The sequence below is a fragment of the Odocoileus virginianus genome, chromosome 31, assembly GCF_023699985.2.
Source record: "Odocoileus virginianus isolate 20LAN1187 ecotype Illinois chromosome 31, Ovbor_1.2, whole genome shotgun sequence".
Classification (NCBI taxonomy): Eukaryota; Metazoa; Chordata; class Mammalia; order Artiodactyla; family Cervidae; genus Odocoileus; species Odocoileus virginianus.
This window is the reverse complement of record NC_069704.1, coordinates 9,097,836-9,113,319: the sequence shown is the minus strand read 5'-3', so window position 1 is coordinate 9,113,319 and position 15,484 is coordinate 9,097,836. Positions and strand designations below refer to the sequence as shown.

General features: G+C 51.8%; 1 protein-coding gene and 1 long non-coding RNA gene across 13 annotated transcripts in view; one reads left to right on the top strand and one right to left on the bottom strand.

The window, feature by feature from the left end:
• Nucleotides 1-11,212, top strand: part of ZNF618 (zinc finger protein 618) — a 198,658-nt gene extending 187,446 nt beyond the window's left edge. For all 12 annotated transcript variants that reach the window (XM_070459252.1, XM_070459249.1, XM_070459254.1 and 9 more), the window contains 2 exons: nucleotides 2,588-2,689; nucleotides 3,349-11,212. In XM_070459252.1, coding sequence (XP_070315353.1) covers nucleotides 2,588-2,689; nucleotides 3,349-4,865 — 1,619 coding nt within the window. In that variant the 3' untranslated portion in view covers nucleotides 4,866-11,212. The remainder of the gene's footprint in view (nucleotides 1-2,587; nucleotides 2,690-3,348) is intronic.
• Nucleotides 11,159-15,056, bottom strand: LOC110146052 (uncharacterized). The gene is made up of 2 exons (XR_002316393.2): nucleotides 11,962-15,056; nucleotides 11,159-11,594 (listed from the first exon to the last, which is right to left on the bottom strand). It is a non-coding gene; the product is annotated as an uncharacterized lncRNA (long non-coding RNA).
• Between the last annotated feature and the right edge of the window lie 428 nt (nucleotides 15,057-15,484).

Here is a 15,484-nt window from a genome sequence, read left to right as displayed (position 1 = left end):
CTAAATATATCATCTCTGTCCTTCCTAGGTCTGTTTCTGTTGATTAGTTTTTGTTTTTTTTTTTTCTGCTTATAGGTCATATTTGCCTACTATTTTGAATGTCTGGTACTGATTAGATGAATGACATTGTGAATTTCATATTGTTAGGTGCTAGTTTTTTTATTTTTTTAGAGAGTATTAAATTTGGCTTATAGTTTGTTAACTGGAATCACTTTAATACATTTGAGGCTTGTTCTTAAAATATATTAGGGCAGGTCTAGGGCAGCGCTTAATCTATGGCTAATTTAGCTGCAAAATAAGGGGACTGTCCAGGGCTTCTCAGGGGGCACTAATGGTAAAGAAGCCGCCTGCTGATGCAGGAGGCATAAGAGACATGGATTCAATCCCTGGGTTAGGAAGATCCCCTGGAGGAGGGCATGGCAACGCACTCCAGTATTCTTGCCTGGGAAATTCCATGGACAGAGGAGCTGACTGAAGTGACGTAGCACATACGCACGCATACAAGGGGATTGTCCAATTTCTCGTGCATTGAGGTTGGTCTCTCCATTCTGGTTGAGGGAACGCAGGTGACTTCCCCAATGGGATAGCCCTAGGAATTATCATCCTACTGCATTTTAGTGATTCTTCCCCCGTTCCTGTGGAATTTGGTCCTATGTATTGGGCTTCCCAGGTGGCTCAGTGGTAAAGAATTCACCTGTCAGTGCAGGAGATGCAGGTTTGATCCCTGGTCAGGAGGATCCCCTGGAGAGGGAAATTGCCACCCACTCCAGTATTCTTGCCAGGGAAATCCCATGGACAGAAAAGCCTGGCAGTCTACAGTCCATGGGGTTGCAAAAGAGTCAGACACAACTTAGCGTGTAAACAGCAATAGGCAGATCAGTTTCATCAAAGACTCCAGGGAGCCCCCTACAATCTCCAGAGCTCTCTCTTTCTGACACTTCCTCTGCCTTAGTACTTTTCCCTGTAAATTCTAGCTGTCTCTGCCTGAATTTTGATCTCTGTCTCTTAAAGGTGGTCACTGTGCCTGTTAAATTCCCTACCCCTATGCAGCAGCATGAAAACAGGCAGTAAGCAGGGCAGAGAGCTCACCACATTCGCTTTTTCTGGGCTCACACCCCAGGTTGCCTGTTTGAAAGCAGTTGTATCATGATCAGTAGTTGTTTGTACCTGGAGAGCAGTTCCTATGGTAGGTCATCCTTAACGGGCAGAAGTGAAAGTCCCCTCCCCACAGATTTTGATGCATACCTCTGTTCATTCTTTGACTTGTGAGTTTTAAGTACATATCTCTAAAAATACATATGAAGTTCTGATTAGAGTGTGCTTTTCATTATCTTATGCATTTTCACATGTTTCTCCAGGGTACACAGCCACCTTTCTAGTGGCTGCAAAATATTCCTTGAATGCCCATCCCAGAGTCTTCTAGCTGGCTGACTGTGAATATGTAGAAGTTGGAGAAGTCTCTTTTCTAGGTATGAAAATTCTGGCCTTGACCTCTATGGTCTGATGCCTTAAATTGAGAAGAAAGGAAGAACAATGTCTGACAATGCTAAACAGAGGCCACTGACCTCAGGTTGTGAATTCTACCTGTCAGATGATGTCTCAAGGAAGGACACCCACAACAATAAAAGAGCACAGAAAAACAGTATTAGAATATTGGGCAAATAGGTTCATAGCAGAATAGTCATACTGGAAATGGCACAGCCCTGAAACTCGGGACCTAGGGTGTAGTTAATAATTGGTAAAGTATGGTGCAGTGAAAGATTGTGTGGTCATTTCTGATGGCAGATATGTAACTCAAGATGATTTCTAATGAAGACAGTTCTACAAAAATGTCAAAAAGTAATCGTGCATAGAAGAGTATGGCGTGTGCCCATTACTTAAAACTGAACCCCAGTGTATATGTACATGTCAACAACAATTAGGGAAATTCGAGGGCATACCTCGGTACCAAAGGACCTGGGTTGTGCGTCCCAGCTCTGCTGCTGGCTTTCTGTGTGATCCCGAGGAGATCCTTTGCTATGTGTGCCCTTTAGTTTCCACCTTCTGCATGTAACGAGGGGGTTGAGAATTACATACTTTATGTCATCTAGGGCTCTGGTTTTGTTGTGTTCATCTAATTAAGTTTCTAGTAAATACACTAAAAAGACAAAAGACACACTTCAAAGAAGCAAGCATGTGAGATGCTTTCTTCCTCTTGGGATGTAATGGGCACCCTCTCTGCAGTCTCAGTTAGAACTTTGTGCTTGTGGCTGTTGGGGGGCCTCCCATCCAGACTCAGAACACAGCGCTTCCCATTCCCCGAGTGCTTACTCCATGCTGGGCACTGTGCCCACTGCTCTTTCCCTATATTATCTCTTGTTAGTCCTTCCAGCAGTTGTGGGATTGTCTTCATTCTTCCAAGTGATGAAAATGAGGCTTTGCAGGCATCAGATAGTTGTCTAAGGAGCCAGGATTTGAACCCAGGCCCGCGTCCCAGAGACCAGGCTTGCCAGAGACCAGCATGCAAGTGCATGCTCTCGTTCTCTCCCTGTTAGCGGACAGGCCTCTGGCACTTGAGGGAAATACACTGTCCCCTTTGTGCCCACAGCGGACAACGAAAACAACATCGCCTCCAACCAGTCCCGATCGCCCCCTGCTGTCGTGGAGGAGAAGTGGAAGCCCCAAGCCCAGAGGAACAGCGCCAACAACAGTAGGTCTTTCCTAGGCAGATGCCAGGAACTGGTGGAAGTCTGCTCCAGCACCTCCCCCTGTTTGTTCCCCTCTGCCTCCCTCCCCACCCCTGTACCACCCATGGTGATGCAAGACCACACGTAATGGTTTGTCGAGCACTTTCACACCTGAGACGTAGTTGATGGGAATTTGACCTCACGGGATGGACGGAGGAGGCCTGGGGAGACATGATCTATTTGTGACCTGAGAACACAAATTTATGACAGAATCAGAGTTAAAATCCACTCTCCACAATTTCTCTGGTCTGCTTTTTCCTGACACTGTGGCCTCAAGTATCTTATTCACTAACATCTGTATCAGAGGCTGTTTCTGGATTGAGGAAGAGGTTAGACTACTTAGCTTCAGAGGTCGAGCTGAATGGCACATGCAGCAACTATTTGCACACATAACCACTACACTCTGTTCCCCTGCCCAGGGCAGACATTACTAGTCAATCACAGAACTTCATTCCCGGGAGACTGTCACATGTTAAAGACTTGCCATGACCATCAGTTTGCATACCAGATGAAATCGCTTCATAATGCCTAGTCCTAGATGCTTGAGTATTAGGCTGCTGCCAGACCAAGGAGCCTTGAATGCCAGGATTAATCACGCCTCTCTTTGTGTCCCCCTCACCAGCCACGACCAGTGGTTTGACACCCAACAGCATGATCCCCGAGAAGGAGCGGCAGAACATTGCAGAGCGGCTCCTGCGCGTCATGTGCGCCGACCTGGGTGCTCTGAGCGTGGTGAGCGGGAAGGAGTTCCTGAAGCTGGCCCAGACGCTGGTGGACAGCGGTGCCCGCTACGGGGCCTTCTCGGTCACTGAGATCCTGGGCAACTTCAACACGCTGGCGCTGAAGCACCTGCCGCGCATGTACAACCAAGTGAAGGTGAAAGTGACGTGCGCCTTGGGCAGCAACGCCTGCCTGGGTATCGGCGTGACCTGCCACTCGCAGAGCGTCGGCCCCGACTCCTGCTACATCCTCACGGCCTACCAGGCCGAGGGCAACCACATCAAGAGCTACGTGCTGGGCGTGAAGGGCGCGGACATTCGCGACAGTGGCGACCTGGTGCACCACTGGGTGCAGAACGTGCTGTCGGAGTTTGTGATGTCAGAGATCAGGACAGTGTATGTGACGGACTGCCGGGTGAGCGCGTCCGCCTTCTCCAAGGCCGGCATGTGCCTGCGCTGCTCAGCCTGTGCCTTGAACTCGGTGGTGCAGAGCGTGCTGAGCAAGCGGACGCTGCAGGCCCGCAGCATGCACGAGGTCATCGAGCTGCTCAACGTGTGCGAGGACCTGGCAGGCTCCACCGGCCTCGCCAAGGAGACCTTCGGCTCGCTGGAGGAGACCTCGCCGCCGCCCTGCTGGAACTCGGTCACGGACTCGCTGCTGCTGGTGCACGAACGCTACGAGCAGATCTGCGAGTTCTACAGCCGGGCCAAGAAGATGAACCTCATCCAGAGCCTCAACAAGCACCTGCTCAGCAACCTGGCCGCCATCCTGACGCCGGTGAAGCAGGCGGTCATCGAGCTGAGCAACGAGAGCCAGCCCACCCTGCAGCTGGTGCTCCCCACCTACGTCAGGCTGGAGAAGCTGTTCACGGCCAAGGCCAATGACGCGGGCACTGTCAGCAAGCTCTGCCACCTCTTCCTGGAGGCGCTCAAGGAGAACTTCAAGGTGCACCCCGCGCACAAGGTGGCCATGATCCTGGACCCCCAGCAGAAGCTGCGGCCCGTCCCCCCCTACCAGCATGAGGAGATCATCGGCAAGGTGTGCGAGCTCATCAATGAGGTCAAGGAGTCCTGGACCGAGGAGGCCGACTTCGAGCCCGCGGCCAAGAAGCCCCGCTCCGCCCCCGGAGAAAACCCTGCCACCCAGGAGGACGACCGGCTCGGGAAGAACGAAGTGTATGATTACCTGCAGGAGCCCCTCTTCCAGGCCACCCCCGATCTCTTCCAGTACTGGTCGTGCGTGACCCAAAAGCACACGAAACTCGCCAAGCTCGCCTTCTGGCTCCTCGCGGTGCCGGCCGTGGGGGCCAGGAGCGGGTGTGTAAATATGTGTGAACAAGCACTTCTCATCAAAAGGAGGCGACTGCTCAGTCCAGAAGATATGAACAAACTCATGTTTCTGAAATCCAACATGCTTTAAGACTTCCAGATTGGAAAAAAAAAAAAAATGAAAGAGAAAAAGAAAAGAGAATGTTCAAAGAAGAAAAAAAAAAAAAAAAACCCACACAACACTGTCGCAAACAAAGAAAAGGAATTTTAAGTTCTAAACACTGTGGACCTCATTATAAATGCCCCCTGGAATCTTAAGTGCTTTTTTTTCAGTGTGTGCGTGCATGTGTGTGCATGGGCGGCTCTGTGCTCATCTGCGTGGCCGCCAAAGCGTTGCACGCGTGTGCACACACATACTCCCCTGGTGCATGCATGCATGCCCCCTCGTGGGCGTGTGTGCATTAAACTGGGCGTGTCAGGAAAGCTGAGTGTTTGGGAAAGAGGGAAGACGCTTCACTTCCTTTTCTCAGTGAGGGGGCTTTAAAAGATTCCATTTTCAGGTGTGCAGATTGTACAAACTGATGTTGTGAAATGTTCAGGCAGCTGAGATCTGAAGTGACTTGACGCTCTCTGTCCTTCACCCTGTGGTCCCCCCCCACTGCCCGCCACCCCTGCCCCCAGCCTTCCTGACCCTGTCACGCCCCACTCCTCCCCAGCTGCCCTGCCATGGATTCTCCAAACTGCATCAGATGGACAGCTTCTGCACTGGACTTTGTTCTCGTTCACCTTCAGGGCATTGAGCTGCTGCCTTTGGGATACCCCTGGGTGTCAGGGGGCAGCCGCCTTAGAAACACACCTATCTATCTCCCCAAATCAGGAAAGGAGACTTTTAAGAATATAAAGCTGACCTTTTGCTTTTTAATATAAGAGAGAAAAAAAAAAGACATTTTCAAAGAAGTATAAGATAACTGTCTCCACTCCTTAATAATTTTTTTCCTAACATTTTAGCAGTTTTTGCCTTTTTTTTTTTTTTTCTTCAAATTTGGTTTAGACTCTGCTAGGAGGCACTGAATGTCTATAACTTATATTTTGGAGAGTTTTTTGTGGTTTTTTTTTTTTTTTTTTTTTGGTTTGCCCTTTTTGTTCCTCAAGTCACACTGTAAACGAGCTCATCTCAGTGGTGTATTCAGTATCCTGAGGTTTTTATCAACCTTCCCTGTACAGCCCAGTTTTCCTGTATTTGAAACAGCCAAGACTGTGAACTTGGCCGTGCTGTTTGGAGACCAGGAGAGGTGTTGGAGTCACAGGTCTCGCAGACGTGGGATTTGGTGGAAGCCATAGAGAAACATGTGGCTTAGGAGTGCTGACTGTAAGTGGAAGACCGCCCTCCTGGCTCGCTGTGTCTGGTACGCGAATGTCTGATTTCTATACCCAGAGTGCATTACACTACTTGCCGCGTCACTGACCCTTCCGGCTCAGCAGGGAATCCTGAGTTGATCCATGTTCACATCCATCACACCTCAGACCCTCAACCTCCTCTTCCTTCCCAGGACCCCAGAGATTCCGGGTGGTCCACTACCCACGGCTCTGGGGGTCCCCAACATGAGCCTCAGCCCTCCTTCCAGGATGGTAGTTGAGCATGGTGCCTTGCGGGCCAAATGACAGATGTTTGAAGGTGGAATGGCATTAGGCCACATTCAACTTGATGCTGTGAAAGACGATTTTAGGCTTTTCTTCCTCTGTGAGCGGTTTTTGTTCCACACACTTAGCCTAAATGCCAACACGGTGACCCTTTCCCCTCTCAAGAGGTGGTCTTGTCAGGATCAATGCTCAGCCTCCCACCCCACTTCTCAGTGAATATATAAGGTGGTCCCATGTCCCCTCGGTGCCCACCATCACTGGGGGGGGGCGCCATTTGCAAAGGCACATTCTACCATCCTGGGGGGTTGACCAAGTCCACATCCCTCCTTAGTAATAAAACATTGTTCAACTGCGAGATACCTCGATTTCAAAAAGCACTGTACAACAGCCCTCTCCCCCCGCCCCGGTCCATGGCAGTAACGTTGGGGAAGTTAAGTTAATTTAAAAACTCAAGGCTTAGGATCATGGACCAGAACACTGTCCCAGGTGCCAAGCCTGTTCAGTTTGCCTCATGAGAACTAACCCTCCGCGTCTTGGACATACTGAAATGCATCCCAGAGGGTCATTTCCACGTTCACTGCAGCAAGCCATGGTCTCAGGAACCACCATGCCATTTCCTCTCCCGGAGAAGTTCTGGGCACGTACTCCACAACATTTCCAAGGGGTTTCACACCGTCAGAAGAGCCTCTTATCTGCACTGGACCGTCACCTCGTGTCACGTCCTGTAGTACATGGGAGCATCGACAGGCTATTTGATGAGACTTTGGGAGACATTCCAGAAGGGGGCTGCAGGCTTGTTGATGGGCGAGATGCCTACAACCAAAGGCCTCCAGCCTTGCTGCCGGGGAGACCTGGCACTCTGAGCCACACAGGAGGGTGGAAGCTGCCGGTGTTGTGTAGTTGGTGGGAGTCAAGCCTCGGAGCCCATCCTCTCTCTCCTTTTGAGCGGGGAGCTCTGGTGGTCTTGCCTCATTTTCGGGGCCACTCAGCAAATCGGCATTTCACTGTCTTGCAAAGCCATCAGGACCAAGCCCAAGTATCAGTGTCCTTCTTGGAACTCGGGGATGTCTGCCCTCCAGCATGAAGTTTCGAGGAAGTCTTCACCAAATTCCAGGTATCGAGTTACACATGTCACCTCCTGTTCTGTCCCTCCTTTCCACCTCAGTTCGATCCTTAGGGCTTGGCTTGCTCTGCAGAGATGAAGTCAGTGCCACTAGGTTTCTGAAGGCTGTCTCCTGGCACTGCCTTGTCCAGGTACGGGCACAGGGTGGCAGGTAGTCATTCTCTCTTCCAGTCTTTCGTTCTTCAGACACTGTTGTTGCCAATAGGAAGGGCTGTACCAAGGTGCCCCCGCCCTCCGTCTGCTTTCTCACGCAGGCAACTCGCATACTGCAGATCCCCTTGCAGTGAACAGCTTAATAAAACCCAAAGATCTCACAGGCCCAGCCACTGGCCCCTCATCTCCAGCAATATCCACCCTATCCAAATTCTAGCTCAGCCAAAGGATTGAGGTCGGCTCTTCCAGCTCATCTCCTGGCACCTAGCCTGACATGGACCTTCAGAAAGTTTCTGTCTTCTGCCTCCAAGTTCTGTGACCACTAACCACTATGGAACTCTGCAGCTCAAGGCGGTCGATTGCCTGCTGACTTGGACGCAATTTGCCAGAAGCATGTGATTCCCAGGACAGAAGGGGCCTTGCTGCTGATATGCATGGACCCCAGCGAGGGGGCGGAGAAAACACACCTCCACTCCGCAGGATTTTCCCGCCTCCTCTGAGGTCAGTGGGCTTCACCACCAAAGCCCAAGCCAAGGACCATAGCCTCATGGATGGGGCCACAGATGTGGAGTAACCGAGGGGTCTCTGCTCCACCAAGAGCAGGCATGCCATCCCAGTTGTCATGAATGGATGCCCGGACTTGTGTCGACATGGTTCTTCTTCCCTCCGCCCAGGTCCACCAGCCAGGCCTCCCTCCAGATGGCAGCTGGGAACCAGTAAACAGAGGGGCCATCAGATGAAGCCCCGTTATGGCTCCTCTTCATTTCAGGGTTCATGGCGTAGAAAACCACCTACTGTGTCTGTGAGCAAGGACACTGCCATCACCCTGCCTGGCAGCTTCATGGTTGGCATCTAGGCTTTGGCTCTTGGCTGGGAAAAGGATGCTGAGGTTTCCTGGTGAGGAGAGAACAATCCGATGACACAGTCGAGAAAGTCTGCATCTCCCGATTTCTGGGAAGGACTCAGACGTCAGCTCTGTAGGCTGGTGAGCCTCCTTCAGCTTGCTCTTTTCTCTCCTGCACTTTCAAGAAACACCAGAGAAAAACTCTGCAAGGCATGTTTTCCACAGTGAAGCTGGCCCTCTGCCCTTAGGGGTCACCCAGGTTTGTGGTTGAACTTGGACTAAACTCCTTGGAAAGTGGGCGCCTAAAGAGCTGTTGGGGATGCCGCAGGCACTCTCGGAGGCCACAGGTTCGCAGGGAAGGTTTGGAACAAACCTGGGATGCTGACGGAGAAGGGAGGGCCCATGAGGAATGACCCAGAAGGGGACAGTACTGGGAAGTTGCCATGACGACGGGTGTGCTGGCAAAGATGGAGTGAGGAGGCATGCAGGGCACAGCCGAAAGTCTCCTCCTGCCCGTGTGGAGCTGGGCAAGTTCACAGCCCTGCCCTTGCCTGGGGAACAGCGGCAGCTCCTCTGTGCCTGGGTTGTTCCTGGGGGAGGGCTTCCAGAAAGGCTGCTGGCTTAGAGGAAACCAAGAGGCTGAGTAAGGCTCAGGCTGTCCCCTGGAGACAGTAGTTAGGGAGGGGGGCTCCTGTCTGGGCCCTGCCGGCCCCACCTCGGCCCCCTCTATCCAGTCAGGCCTGTGTTAGAACTGGGAAGGGGCCTGCCCCCTCGTCACTGTGGCTAATGTTTGCTAGGCCAGTTATGGTGAACCAATGATACAGTGTTCTCTCTCTTATGTTTCCCCTCCCAGTTTTCCCTTCTCGGGGTTTTCTGGAGGATTTTGTTGTTTTTCTTCCTCTCTCGTTTGGGTTTGAGGATCATGGTTCGTGGCGCCCCATCGTTCTCTAGAGGGGCCCTGTGGTTTCCGTGCAAAGAGGCACCTGCTCCCGCTTTGATGAGGGTGAAGGGCATCGGGTTGCTATTTGTGTATTCATGGCCCCACCGCTGCCACCACCATGGGCGTTGCTTTAAAGATTCAACTCCGGTACCAAGAAGATGTGCTAGGTCTGCAGTTGGGTGTCAGCATCAGGACCCACCAGGGGCCTCCCCACCCACACGTCCCACCGGGCACCTTCGACTCTTCGAACCAAAGTTCCTTTTAGGGGCACAGCCCAGCCTTGTCTGCAACCTCAGGGGCCTGGGGTCCCCGTGGCGCTTCCCGAAGTCCAGGTTGGTGGAGACCATGAAGTCAGAGGCCAGCCGGAAGGGGGCTCCTCCCACAACCCAGGTGCCAGCCGGTCCCCACCCAGGACCCTTCCCTCCCACCCAAACGGGGTCCCAGACGGGGTAGCCGGGTTCCAAAGCGGTGAGCGAGCTCGTGGACACAGGGCTGGAACTTGCCAGCCAGGAGACAGAGGGTCCCACGGGGCTGGAAGCTCCCAGACCCACTGGGCAGTGTGTCCAGGGCCATTCAGATTCCAAGCATCAGGAGGTCATTTTGTACAACCACCTGAAGCAGAGATATTTTTTAAAGAGCATAAATTATTTTCAGTTGTTCTCTGATGACCCTACCTTTTTTTTTTTTTTTTGCCCATAACTTCATGTCGGTGATTCTTTCACATCAGGTAAATCTTATGAAAGCCTTGGTGCCCCCTCCCTCCCAGGCCCCCCTCAGTAACCACATGTGTGCACCCCCCATTCTTTCTCAGTAGTTAAAGACGTTCTAGGCAATACCATGGGCACATCTGACTGTGTCTCTTCGAGTGCAAGAAACTCAAGTCATCTTAAAAAAATACAAAAAAAAAAAAATTTACAAAAAAAAAGAAACACACAAAAAAAATATCTTTTTTAGGCCAGAGTTTTCTACAGGTATTAATGAATATTTTTCTTAATCCTTATAAGTTTTATGTGTTTAATATTTCTTAATACCGGTAGCATTAATTTATACTTTTGTAGCAACACAATATTTTTATAAACAGCCAGTGCTTGGCTCAAGTCTCCACAAGGGGTTTGTTCAGGGTTTTCTTGGGACCCTGTGTACCATGTACTGTATTTAAAAAAAAAAAAAAGTTACCTAGTATCACCCTTGCTGTGTTAATTAACAAAAGACGTTGTTTGCGGTCTCTGTGTCGTTGTGGATCCAGCAGCTCTGCAAGGAGTCACTTTGCATGGGGGTTGAGTTGATGGTTCTTGTGATTTGTAAACCCCCGAGACCAAACTTGAGGGTTTATTTAGGGTTTTCTGTTTGTCCTTTGGGTTTTCGGTTTCGTTTTGGTTTGGGTACCGTTTCTCCATTTATAGCCAAATCAGTTTTGTGGTGTTTAAAACTTTTACTGATGTCAAATGGAGGAAAGGAACAGAAAAAAAAAAAAAAAGAGATTTTTACAGAGTAATAAAATTTAAAACTGAGCTGTTTAAATGTTTGCTGTTTTTACCTGTCTGTTCTTGTCCAAAAGTGGGACATTCCCAGGGTGAAGAGGAAGGGTCCACTTGGTTCCTTAAATCGCCAAAAGCCCCAGTCCAGAATTCAACACCCCCTACCCTCCTCCCCCGGATTCTTGCAACATTATTTCCCGGTTGGTTGATGCCAAGGCAAAAGACATCCTTTTAATGGTTAGAGAGAATCAGTTGCTTAAATAAATGATTTCATGTCAGTGTTGTATTTATGGTTTTACAATAAAATGACCTTTAGGAAGATGGCAGTGCGTGGTGTTATTTCTTGGGCTTGGGGTTGGGCCATGTCGTCCAGGCAGGAGCAGGGCGCTAGAGAGCAGAGATGTCGCCTGGGGGTGACGAAGCTGGAGTCCATCCCGAGGGGACATTGGATGAGGTCAGGGTGACCCTGGACAACAGAGCCGGGCCAGTGATATCTGACAAATGAGGCCCAAGAGCATGTGGCCTCCTGGGCCTTGCCCTTGAGCGCTGTCCCGGGGAGGAAGGGTGGCCCAGGCCCCAAAGAGCACACCCAGCTTTGCCTGGACCGATGCCTTTTATGTGATGTTGTGGGTTGTGTGTACCGTCCCATTTTCTGAGGAAGGGTGCTGTGGCTTTTGCCAAGTTCCAGATGGCATCTGTGACTGAAGAATCAGTGGGAGCTGTCAGAGACACATTCAAACCCAGTGTCTGGACACACTATCTCCAATGCGGTCCACCCCAGGAGAGGTGCAGACAGAGCCCAGACACCTCACTGGGTGCACACGCGGAGACTGGTGGGCCTGCCAGGCAGCCAGGCCAGGTCCCTTGGGTGCCCTCCTCGCTGTCCTGAAGCTCCGAGCTGCGTCCCGATGTAGCAGCCCACCCAGGCTCCCCAGTGGCTTCCTCACTGCGTCCCCTTCCCTGAACCTCCCTCCCCATTCGCTGACTGCTGAAACGCTGCCGTCCTCCGAGCCAGCCCCCCAGACATCTCTCCCACTCCTCCAGGACGGGGTGACGGTCGCCACGCACCTGCCCGGAGTTAGCGCACCCATCTCCTAAGTGAAGCACACGTCCACGTGCGTCTTGCCCTGCGGTCACTTGCAGGCCTCGTGCTCCTTCGCCCCCCGGCATTGGCCTCCAGACCACGTGTGTGGAGTTCAAAGTGTCTGCGGAAGGGTGTCTGGCCCTGCCAGATTTCCCAGGGCGGCCATCGCTCTAGCCAGGTTAAGAATCAGCGCCCGCCACAAGGGCCCAGCCAGGGTGGACTCGCCCTGAGCCTCACGCTGCAGACAGGCTCATCGACACTTGGCTTGGATAGTCGGACTGAAGGCGCGTCTGTGACAGCACCACCAGAAGGCGGCTGCGGCCTGAGCCGGGAGCAGGGAAGGAGGGGTGACAGCTTCTCCTAAAGCAGACCTGCTGTTGCTAGAACAGCCAGCGCCTTGGGCTTCATCCCTGTCCTTCACCGATACAGTCCGTCAAAGTAAAAAAAGTTGCTCAGGCGTGTTCGACTCTTTACGACCCCGTGGACTACACAGCCCATGAAATTCTCCAGGCCAGAATACTGGAGTGGGTAGCCTTTCCTTCTCAAGGGGATCTTCCAAACCCAGGAATCAAACGGGGTCTCCTGCATTGCTGGCGAATTTCTTTACCAACAGCTGTCAGTGCATTCCCCTTAAAAAGGGTGCACTGTTAGGTCAGTTGAACAACTTCCATCAATCAGATCGCAGGGGTCACAGCAGGAATGGGCTGTGAGCCTGGGCCAGCCTCCCAGAGGCATCAGCCCTGCCCTCCCCTTCTGCGGGAGTTTCCTGCTGTTCAGCGTACCATGTGGATGTCCTAGAGCCGGTGGGTGAAGTTCAACCAAGGAGTTTCTATGGGCTCTGAAACAAAAGTCAGGAGACCTGCTGGAGCAAAAAGACTCCCCCCTACCCCCACTTCAGAATACCAGGATCCAGTAAGGCCAGGGCGTGGCCAGAGCCTTGGTATGGCTGAGGGGCCAGCCTCTGGATTTTAAAATTAAGAAACAAAAACCACATTTTTCTAAGTAGCCACGTCTATGTTATAGAAGAGATGAGTGTGACCTGTATCTTTAAGAGAAAATGTGAGATGAGACGGTTTAAGAAGCAAACAGGTGGGGCTTCCCTGGTGGCTAAGCGGTAAAGAATCTGCCTGCCAGGGCCGGAGACACGGGTTCAAGCCCCAACCTGGAAAGAGCCACATGCCTCCGAGGAGCTAAAGGCTGTGCGCCACAGCTTTTGAGCCTGTGCTCCAAAGCCTGGAGGCCCCAACTACGGAGCCTGCATGAAGCAGCTACTGAAACCCAAGGGCCCTAGAGCCCCTGCTCCTCAACAACAGAAAAGTGAAAGTGGAGTTGCTCAGTCCTGTCCGACTCTTTGCGACCCCATGGACTGTAGCCTACCAGGCCCCTCCATTCATGGGATTTTCTAGGCAAGGGTACTGGAGTGGGTTGCCATGTCCTTCTCCAAGCCACTGCAGTGAGAAGCCCATGCACTGCAATTTAGAGTCGACCCCGCTCGCTGCAACTACAGCAAAGCCCGTGTAGCAACAAAGACCCAGCACGCCCCAAAATAAAAACAAACAAACAAAAAATAGGTCATCACAGCGTTTGGCTGGGAATGCTTCTGGTGCCTTCTGAGATGAGGGGACTCCTGACTGGAGGAGTCCCCTGAGGTGGTAAGATCAGATCCAAGGGAATTTTGTGTAGTGAAAGTTTTAGCACGTGTCTTGGAGACGTGTCTCCAGAACCAGGCAGGGTGGCGGCAGGGGCTGGTGACCCTCAAGGGCAGCTCCATGTAAACGGGCCATGTCAGTTCAGCTCCTGCACCTTAGCATGCAGGATGCAGGCCCAGGGCTGTCGGAATCTATTTTTCAAGAAAACTGAGAAACTTAGATTTTTATATGGACTTTTTTTTTTTTTCGGTCATGCTGCGTGCTATGTGGGACCTTAGTTCCCCAACCTGTGTCCCCTGAAGTGGAATTGCAGAGTCTTGACCAATGGCCTGCTTGGGAAGTCCCCAAGAGGTCCACTTTTAAATGGTGAATTCAGAACTGTGAAATAGATATCTTATGAGTCAAAAACTCCCATCCACCAGGTGAGCTGAGGGTGGCTGACCCATCTGTGGTTGGCATCCTCTGCTTTAGGCATTTGTCCTTTGGGTCACTTCAAAATATCCCTCTTCAGAGTGGTACCTTCAGACTGCTGTAGATGGTGGCCCCAGTGCATGAAGCGTGCATGGAAGGGCAGGTATAGACAGATGCAGGACATGAGGACATGAGGACATTTGTGAGTTGCAGCCTGGAGAGCCTGTCGCGTCTCCCTGTGTCCCTGTCCCCAACTCCAGCCACTTCTGTCACGACAGAGTCCCGGCTACACCCACAAATGCTGTCCCTCGGGAATCAGGAAGCCCCAAGCTCAGGGCTTTGGGGAAAAAAAAGAGGAGTCTCTTATGTGATCTGATCAAGAGGGCTGCAAAGCTGTCTCCACCCAGAATCCTTGCCTCTGGGTTTGTCCCCTCCACCGGAGATGTGCAGTGCCCACCGTTCTCCCTTCCTGAGGGTCTCTTAATCCAACGGGCTAATGGCATGAAAGGGACTCTTGACCAAGTGAGCCGCCAGCCTTTAGCATGCTGTTTACCCCACGGGGAAGAGGTGCTGTCTCTGCCTAGATTTCTGCTGCCAGGGTCAGCGTCCCATTTCAGCACACACGAAGCTGGGATTTTTTGGCTCTCTCAACAGCAGCAGTCCTCAGGACTCTGAGCGGATGGAGCCAGAAAGAGGTGTTTATGAATCTGATGTTTGTAGATCTGGTGTGTGTGAGCTCCTGGAGTCCTGTGCTTGGACCAAATTGGTGCCCAAGCCATGCTGGACAGTCTACCCACTCTCTTCCTCCAGGGAGGAGGGGAAGCTGGGCTAGACCTAGGACTTGCAGCTGAGTCCAGGGCCAGATGGTTGTCCTGGACACCGTGAAAAGGGCAATTAACAGTCTCCTTCCGGGGCCAAGGGCCAGAGCGAGGATGGCAGGAGATGGGGTCTCCAGGGCCCTTGCGGAAGAGCAGCCTGAGGCTTTCCAGCAGCTGCAGCTGGGGATAAGGCTGTGAACAAAGTAAAAGGCTGCGGGGTGGGGGGGTGGGGGGGTCGGTTCTGTGTGGCCAAAGGCAGGGGACTTCTTCCAGGCACTTGTGGGCATTTACCTGACCCCCCTGGGCACACACTAGGCATGGTAATTTCTTCTGACCCTGGGCCACTGATGACCTCCATCAAACCTCTCCGGGAAACAAGTATCCAGAGTTGCTCCCTCTTTTCTCTCCTGGCTTTATTAAAACAAAACAAAATAATCCCATTTTATACAGAACTGTGATTTATGTTTCACAATTTGCATAGCCAATTTCATGTCCTGAAGATGGCTCTATTACATTTCCCACACACACATTTTTCATTTCTGGGGAAAGTTCATGCCCCCTCCCCAGCCGGTCTCCTCCTCCCTTCCCCCCAATCTCATTATACTTCGTGATGAACAGTCAGGACATGG